The sequence below is a fragment of the Aotus nancymaae genome, unplaced genomic scaffold (assembly GCF_030222135.1).
Source record: "Aotus nancymaae isolate 86718 unplaced genomic scaffold, 86718_ANA_hifiasm-v0.15.2.pri h1tg000067l, whole genome shotgun sequence".
Classification (NCBI taxonomy): Eukaryota; Metazoa; Chordata; class Mammalia; order Primates; family Aotidae; genus Aotus; species Aotus nancymaae.
Window position 1 is genome coordinate 26,679,786 of NW_026988482.1, and position 9,227 is coordinate 26,689,012.

At 60.0% G+C, this 9,227-nt stretch overlaps 1 protein-coding gene across 1 annotated transcript; it reads right to left on the reverse strand.

The window, feature by feature from the left end:
• Positions 1–855: 855 nt before the first annotated feature.
• Positions 856–8,837, reverse strand: DUSP7 (dual specificity phosphatase 7). The gene is made up of 3 exons (XM_012460652.3): positions 8,321–8,837; positions 6,427–6,861; positions 856–3,142 (listed from the first exon to the last, which is right to left on the reverse strand). The coding sequence occupies exons 1-3, from the start codon at positions 8,835–8,837 to the stop codon at positions 2,835–2,837; spliced, it is 1,260 nt and encodes a 419-aa protein (XP_012316075.2). The 3' UTR covers positions 856–2,834.
• Positions 8,838–9,227: the final 390 nt, after the last annotated feature.

The window sequence follows — 9,227 nt, forward strand, 5'->3', positions numbered from 1 at the left end:
GGCAAGGGAGACCTAAGCCACTCCGGAGCCTTCATTTCCTGATCTGTCACACAGGGCTTGTTGCCCACTGGGGGCTTGACTTCCCCAGGCTGTGGCCACCGTCCTTCTCCAGGTCTTCTTCCTGCTCCAGCCCAGGGCCTTACTTAGATCCCACCCCCAGGGGAGCCTGGATGGAGGACAATGCTCACCCTTCCCTGTACAAGTCTGAGAATGGCTGTTTCCTCCCTCTGAGCCGAGGCCAACCATGTGCTCGTCATGCCACAAAGCCGAAAAGCACTTAGGAACCGGGTGCAATCAACCCAACTTCAGAGATGGATACTGAGGCTGGGGGGCTAAGGGACCTGTCCAAGGCCACCCAACCCTTAAGAAGCAAAGAAGGGCTGACCTGCTCACTGCCCACAATTCAGTCCCACTGACATCCAGGACCTGCAGGGGCAGGGTTAAATGTAGATTCCCCTCTCTCGCCCACACAGCAGCAAGAGAAAGGGTCAGGGTCTTGGGGGCTGCAATCCGGGCAATGCACCAGCAGATAGCCTTGGGCAATGAGGGGCGAGTCAGGGCTCAGTTGTGTGAACTTGGTCCATACAACCTCTCCAAGCCTTGATTTCAGCAGAAGCCCAAAGAGAAAGCCCTGATGCCTCTGCCTGCCAGTGCCTAAGGGCTGGGGAAATGCCACCTGCCCCAGCTTCATCCAGAAACCTTGGCTGCTCCTTCCCATCTGCGGGGCACCTTGATTGGTCTAACCAAGTGCCTAGCAGACCCCAGGCAGGACCAGGCCAATGCCTCGCACAGAGCAGGCACTAGGATGCCGGTCCTCTCCTTCCCAGGCCCAAAACCCTTACTGGACACAACTCATTTTAAAGAAAAAATAATATTTATTTGCAATATAAACAAAGTCCCGTTGCTGGTTCGGGATATATATATGTATGTGTGTGTATATATATATATATGTAGGGTCACAAATCTTCCTTCATAAGATCATAAAGCAAAACTGGCCACCTTCTGGCACACCCTCATTTACACAAACCTGGTGCATCTTTCTGGGTTTTCTTTTTAAAAATAAAAGAGAGAAAAAGAACCATGTACAGCATGGAAGCTTGTTGTCAATTTCTCGACTGTGGCAAGATTTTAATCTACTGCCCTAAAGAATCCCTGAAAACCACCCCAGTGAGGTAAGAAGCAGTGGGGCAGAGTTTCCGCGGCTTCACTCACATGCTGAGTGCTGCTCTGTCAGGGACCCTGGCCCTATCGCTCTCCCTGCCCCAGGCCCCCATGCAGTCCTGACACCTGGTGGAACTGAGGCTGGAGAAGGAACAAAACTGGAGGAAGATAACAGAATCCGTGGCTTTGTTCTGTGGAGGCGGGGGAGGTGGACAGAGGCTCACCCCCCTTCTGCTGGTCCATCCTTGCCCCACTTGCCCCTGCCTGAGGGTTGAAATGGGTGCAAGTCTCCTGGCAGTAGAAGGCATGGGCAAGATGAGGGCAGGGCAAGCTTCCACGGGGACAAGGGGGCTGGGAGTGGCAGCTGGACCAAAGCAACAGCTAGGGAGAGGGAAGAACCTGGAGGGAGGGCTGGGCCCCACCACCTGAGCTCTCCCCAGCCACTGGGCCTCCACTCCCAGTTACGAGAAGCAAGGGGGAGAGGGAGAGAGAGGGAGAGAGAGGGAGAGAGGGAGAGAGGGAGAGAGGGAGAGAGGGAAAGGGAGGGAGAGAGAGGGAGAGAGGGAGAGGGAGAGAGAGAGAGAGAGAGGGAGAGAGAGGGAGAGAGGGAGAGAGAGAGCGAGAGAGAGAGAGCGAGAGAGAGTGCCAGACAGACAGACAGACAGACAGACAGGAGTAGTAGCTAAGTATACAGAAGGACTCAGAGCCCAGGCCCTCGTAGAGGCTGAGCCCAGAGGGCAATGCTACTGCCTGGCAGCCCCCTGCGGCCTACCTCCCGTGGGACAGTGGCACGGCCCCAGGTTCCCCACCTTCTGCCTCAGGGAGATCTGCAGGGACCACCAGAGGGACAGATGAGAGGGCAGAAAATGCAAAGACCACCATCCAGCCCACCAATCAGAACTTGCAGCAGCCATCACAGGCAAATGCAGGGCCAAGTCAGACTGGGCCAAGGGTGGGAGGCGACACGACTGGGGGTCCCGATACCTGAAGAGCAGTAAGCCACCCCTTCAAGAAGGGCCCGCTGAGGAAACGGAGGCTTCACACATGTGCAAAACGCATTTGGTCAAGGTCAACATGGGGGTCTGTCTTTTCCATTAAAAAACAAACACGATACTTGCTTTTTGAAACTGAATGAAAAACAAAACTGAGAACACTTCTCTCTCTCGCAAGATCAAGAAAGGGATGAAATACCGGGTTATACAATCCACTGTTGCATGTAGCCTGAAAATAACACTTTTTTGTTTAAAAAAAAAAAGAAAAGAAAAATCAAGAAGAGCTCAAACACTCTTTGTGCTCCAGGGAGCTCGGATTTACCTGCCAAAAGTAAAAAGTAAACTCAGGTCCGTGGATGTGTCTTTAAAAAACAGCCAAACTGGCTGGGCCATCAGCAGAAAGGAGCGTCCTGGGACAACATGAGGCCCTGGTGGACGCCCAAAGCCACATGTCTGAGAGCCGAGGCCTCTCCAGCAAGCCCTGCAGAGGGAGATCTTGCCTGCGGGCCCCGCCCCCAAGGATGGTGAGGGGTGCTCCGACACACCGATCAGCCTGGGCCTCTAGGCACAGGCGACATCCTGGGGGTTCCTCAGGCCACAGGCGGCAGGCTTGGGCTCTCCCACCTGGCCCCGCGGATGGCCGAGAAGGGGCCTGGTGCCATGCCCCGCGTGCACCAGGCCTCACGTGGACTCCAGAGTATTGAGCGGGAACAGGTTGTGGTTGGCGGGCGTGGAGAAGTAGAGCTGCTCACTGGGCGCATGGTTGTCGCATGGGCTGCTTAGCCCCAGCGTCCGCTCAAAGTCCAGCAGCTGCCCCATGAAGTTGAAGTTGGGCGAGATGTTGGACTTTTTCCTCTTGACAAAGTCGTAGGCGTCGTTGAGTGACAGGTTCATCTTCTGCATCAGATAGGCCACAGTGACCGTCACTGAGCGGCTGATGCCTGCCAGGCAGTGCACCAGGACACCACACTTCTTGGAGCGGGCTTCGTCTGAAACACATCAGCCTGGGTCAGGGAGGGGCCTCCTTCAAGGAGCCTTCTCACATGGGTGGGCAGGTGGGGCACAGAGGGCAGCATAGTCACTAGCTGGTCTTGCCTGACCCCCAAAGGACCTGGCCAAGCCCAGTGTGGGTAGGGCAGCACCTTGAAATAGAGGTCAGCAGCACTGCTGTGGAGGCTCTGCATACTTTAGCCCCAAGGCACTAGACACCCGTGTCTCAGTTTCCTCATCTATCAAATGGGCCTATTTATGCACAGTGGTCTCCTAAGAACCTGAGGCAAGTGAGGGATCAACAAACATGAACTACTGTAATGCCTGTGATCACGGCTAGTCCTACCACTGCCATGTGCATTGCGACTGCCGCCATGGTGGCACCTGCGTCCACTTGAGTTATCTGTACCATGGCCAGTGAGCCCATTTTATCAATGAGAAAACAGACCCAGAGACAAAGTGACAAGCACAAGGCCACACAGAGGCTCCTCCCAGCTCAGCACCCACTGCTGCCAGGCCTTGACCTGGGACAGGGGGCTGGGCTGGTTCTCCTGGAGCCGCTCCCGCAGGTTGTCCTTGAGAGTCTCCCAGGAAAGCGGCCTGAGGGAGGCTCCTCTGGAAGGAAGTAGGTGGCTTGGTCCTGCGCTTCACTCTGCCCACAGCCTTAACCCCAGCTCCTGAAGATACAGGGACTAGGACAATAGCCATGCTATCACTTGTGATAGAGCTTCATAAGTGAGGTGTGATTAAATGGGGCCCACCCCTGCCTGCTTGCTAGACCTTCCTAGCAGGCCCATGTGCCAGTGACACCTCCTACCACAGCCAACTGGATGCAAACAACCTTCCTCTTCCCTTCCCCTCCAACCCTCCCAGCCTCCCTCTCCAACCCTCCCAGCCTCCCCCTCCAACCCTCTCAGCTTCCCCCTCCAACCCTCTCAGCTTCCCCCTCCAACCCTCCCAGCCTCCCCCTCCAACCCTCCCAGCTCCCCCTCCAACCCTCCCAGCTTCCCCCTCCAACCCTCCCAGCTCCCCCTCCAACCCTCCCAGCTCCCCCTCCAACCCTCCCAGCTCCCCCTCCAACCCTCCCAGCTCCCCCTCCAACCCTCCCAGCTTCCCCCTCCAACCCTCCCAGCTCCCCCTCCAACCCTCCCAGCCTCCCCCTCCAACCCTCCCAGCTCCCCCTCCAACCCTCCCAGCTCCCCCTCCAGCCCTCCCAGCTTCCCCTCCAACCCTCCCAGCTCCCCCTCCAACCCTCCCAGCTCCCCCTCCAACCCTCCCAGCTTCCCCCTCCAACCCTCCCAGCTCCCCCTCCAACCCTCCCAGCTCCCCCTCCAACCCTCCTAGCTTCCCCCTCCAACCCTTCCATCTTCCCCCAGTGCCACCCTCAGACTCCTTTGGCTGACACATAGTAGAAGCTCAATAAATAGTGGCTGAGCTACCGAACAACTCAGTCTTATAATCTCTCCTGGACCCTGGGGCAGCTGCCCCTCTGTGTGCCATAGCTGTGCCAGGGACATAGATTCACAAGAGGCAGCCATGGGGTCCTTGACCTCCCTACCACTCTGACTCTGAACCCTCCGGGAGCCAGGCGCACAGCTAGCACTCAATCAATGCCTTCCTACAAGATGACACACAGGCTCACCCACTGTTCCTCATTGCCTTTGTCCTGACAGAGCCTCCTCTCCCGATCTCCGCCCAACAAAGGGTACCAAGAATTAAGCATACAGGAAGTGCTTCATCCAGACTCAGGGACTGACAGGGGGCCCCATGGCTAAGTGGGAGGAGACAGATGTTTCGGCTTCATGTGAAGCTGTGTGGTCTGACCTTGAGATTGGGGTGGGAGAAGGGGGTGCTGGGAGAAGCTTCCAGTGGTGACACCAGGATGTGAGGAACGCCTAGCCTCCAAACCCACCTCCAGGTGATCCAGAGAGAGTCTGTTTCTGCTGGCTTTATTTTTGGCCTTTTCAGGGTGTGGCTGGTGACTGATCCTGTCCCACTGACTCCTAAGGGATGCCTGGGCCTCACTCCCTTCACTTGTCAAATGAGGAAAAAGGTCCACCTACCCAGACGGGGAGGGGCCTTCAGGAAGGATAAAGGTACCCACTAGCCAGGCTCAGCCTGGAGAAGCCTGCTTCCCTCTCTCTACTTCCCTCCCTCGTTGGGGGACTTCAAATGCTGAGGCAGCACCCATAGCCCTCTTGGCCCCGGGGACGGGGAGGGGGGAGAGGGGGTGGCTGGGAAGCTCCAGGCAGCCCCAGTTGCAGCCCATCCCCCAGGCCTCAGCTTCCTTCCTTCCTCCCAGCCAGGCACCTACTTTTGGTTCCCAGTAAGCGGATGAGGCGGGGAAGCCTCCCACTTCCTGTTGTTAAAGCTAGCCCAGCCCAGCCGACACCAAAACGCCCTCCACTGGACACAGTCGCCATCGGGAAAAGACAGCCCAGGCCACCTCCACACCTTGCCACTGGAGGCTGAGCAGAAACACTGGGTCACCGGGCTCAGAGACATAGCATTTACATTCATCCTGAGCCCCCATGCCCCTTCCTTGCACCCTGGGCCAGGGGAGATGAACTGCAGTCTCACAGCCTCCAGCTGGCCAAGGAGAAGGCAGTGGGGAACCCAAGTCAGCTGAGGCTGGGGACACAGGGACTCAGAGGGCTATAAGCCAGAGAGCAGGACACACTGCTCTAGGGGAGGCCTTTCTCCACTCCCCACCTTCCTAACACTCCTCCCTACACTCCAAGCGAGCCCTACAGGCTGCAGAAAGCATCTGGAGCCTGACCAAGCTAGCGGTCACCACATTTCAATGGCTGCCTGTTTGGGGTGTGCCTCTGGCTCCAGGGCTCCCTTTCAGCCCTCTTAGGTACACATTAAAGCCCAAAGAGGCACTGTGACAGCCCCATCCTGGAGAGACACATGCGCTGAGGTGTGACGCAGAGCAAGTGGGACCCGTGGGAGGTCTGTGCACTGTGATGTTTCAGCTTGCTAAGCTCGAAACAACATCAACGCCAGGGAAACACAAGCTGGACAGCAGAGAGCCCAAGAGGTGCTGCCAGCTGGGGGAAGCTCAGGTCTCAGGAGGCTGCTCAGGCCCCAACAGGTAGAGGGGCCCAAGGGACTCAGTGACTCACAGTAGGCATGGGTACACCCACAGGCACACGCTGGCACACGCAGGGCACACACAGGTCTCAACAGGCCCAGAGATACCCAGTCAGGTGGGGGCGCCACCCAGAGTCCTGCTACACCTTGATGTACCCACCCACCCTGCCCAGCACACACCACCTACCAATGAAGCTGATGGCCTCAGGGAAGAACTGGGAGAGGTTCTGGCTCCAGTGGTCAGAGATGGGGATCTGCTTGTAGGTGAACTCGCCGCCGTGCTCGAAGGCGTTGGGCAGGTTGGGCGTGACATTGAGGATATACTTGATGCCATACTTGCCGAGCACGTCCAGGTTGGTGGAGTCCTTGGCGCAGCCGAGGTAGAGGTAGGGCAGGATCTGGACAGGGAAGGCTGGTTGGCTGGATGGCACAGGGCTGCCGTCCGACTCGGTGGCACTGCTGGGCAGCTCTCGGTCCGACTCGCCATCAGAGCAGTCAGAGCTGATGCGCAGGCCCCCCAGGCCCAGCACTGAGGTGGGTGGTGAGCTGCTCGGCGAGGAAGAGCTGTCCACATTGGTCTCGCAGTGCTCAGAGTACTCTGTCTGAAACTTGTTGAAACCACCTGTGGCCGGGGTTAGACAAGGCCTGGGTGAGAGACTGGTGAGAGCCCAGATAGGCTGCACAAGACCAGGGATGGGCAGGACTCCCCACACCAAGCACCACCACACCGATGGTCAGCATGGGCCATGCCAAGCATGTTACCCGTGTGCTCTCTCTTGTGTTCTCTCCATCTAAACCATGACCACTTCACAGAAACTGAGGCCCCAGGAGGTGAAGTGACGTGCCTGGACTCCAAACCTGTACCCATAACACTTCAGGTCCCCCAGCCATGCCACCAGCTTTAGGGCACTTGAGGACAGGCTCCAGCTAATTCCTCTTCTGCAGCTCCCACGCACACATAGCACCCATGGGTGTTCAGTAACAGGTAAGTGGTAAAGGAAAGCAGACAACCCCATCTTAGCCAGCACTTCTGGGTTGGCAAACTCCTCTTACAGATGATACCACAGGTGCCAGAGCCACATCTGGGTCAGCTAGAGGCAGAGAGGTCCTGGGCTTCCCGGATGGGAGTCTAGTGGTTGCCCAGCCCCAAAACTACAGCTGGGGAGGGTAGTGGGAGGGTATTGGCTGGCCCCTTTCCCCAGCAGGGGCAGGTTCCTGAAAGGGGTCCTGGCTCCACTTTTCTAGAGCACTCCCTTAGAACACAAGGTCCCCCAGCTTTGGACCTGCAGCAGGGGAGGGCCACTGGGGCTATACAGGGACAGAAAAATAGGGAGCGCCTTGCAGCGAGGCATGGGCCCTGCGCCCGAGGGTGCCGCAGGCCTCCCCTCCCCTCCTGCCCCGCTGCCAGCAAGAGGCCATTTTGGAATGTTAATTGGAAACACCGGCCTCAGCCACTCGCCCCCCGGTGCTGCCTCTCCCTTCGGCAAGCTCTGGGGCAGCAGGCTGGGGACCCGGAGTTCCCGAGAGATCCGGGCCAGGGCCGTGGACCCTGCCCATACCCTGCCCCAAGCGCCTCCCAGAGGCGGCAGTTCTCTGGTGTAAAGAGCAATTCTCGGATCCAGGAGACCCCAACCCATATGGTCTCCATGCGCTGGAGATGAGGATGGTGCTATGAAAGGTATCCTTCCTGATCCTGGCCTTCCATAAGCACGAATTCCAGGCTGGACTTGGACGCCCTGCCGCTTTTAGGGTTCCGGGAGGTGGCGCCTCCCTCTTCTGAGGGGCTCCACTGGAGCCTGGGCGCTACTGTCGCCCTATCGACAGGAAAAAAAGGAAACCCCAGGCAGGGAAAAGTTTGTTCCACCCACTCGAATCGGGCCAAGAAAGGGGGCGCAGAGGGAGCCCCGCGCCTGCCAAACCCACACGGTGGGGACCCGGCTCCAGGAGGGCGGACGCGGGCCGGGGACGACGTGGCGCCCAACGGGGCAGGCCGAGCGCGTAGAGAGGAAAGAGTCTCTAAGGGGGCGTCAGGGAGTTGCGGGGGGCCCCGCTCCCGTAAGGAGTCTCGGTGCTGCCCTCACCTTGGAGGTAGTAGGCCTGGCAGCCGTCGTCGCGCAGCTTCTGCAGGAGCAGGCCAAGCACTGAGGCGGGAGCGCCGGGCTCGGGCTGCCACTCGGCCGTGGCCTCGTCGTAGAGCAGCACGGTGGCCGCCTTGCAGCGCGTGGCGAAGCGCTCCTTGTCGGCGTGGTTGGGGATGATGGAGCGGATGGGCAGGTTGCCCTTGCGCAAACGGCGCAACATGAGGCCCGGGATGGCCAGATTGATGGCCGTCTCGATGTGCGACGACTCGAAGAGCTCGTGCGGCCGGCAGTCCAGCAGCAGCAGGGACGCGCCGCCGCGCGCCTCCAGCTCTTCCTGCAGCCACTCGGCGCTCTTGCAGGGCATGGCCCCTGCTCCCGTCGCCGCGCCCGCCCCGGTGCCTGCGCTGGACCCGGACCCCGCACCGGGCTCGGACCCCGCCCGGGTGCCCCCAGCCGCCGCTGTCCCCGAAGTCGACATGTGCGCCCGCGCTGGGGGGCCGCGGAGCTGGTTTTTCATGGGGAGCGCGGGCGGCCCGGGGCCGGGGCCGGGCAGCCCTGCCCTGGGACGGCGCCCCGGCCGCGCGGGCCCCAGCCGCGTCTCCGGGCGCCCGCCTCCCGCCGAGCTGCACGCCCGCTGCCCCGGCCTCCCGGCCTCCCGGCCTCCGTCCCGCCCGCCCGGCCCTCCGCGCGCACCGCGGCCTGACAGCCCCAATTAAACGGCGGCTCCGGCGGCCGCGCGCCGAGGCGTTCTCCGGGAGGCGGGGCCGCGGGGCCGGCGCCCGAACTTAAAGGCGCAGCGCCTCCACCGCCTCTCCCCACAGGGTACGCGGGCGCGCTTGTGGCCCGTGCGCCCGGAGACCCGCGGCGGGGCCCTCCCCTACCGCTTCTCTGTACCGTCGCTCCCTGG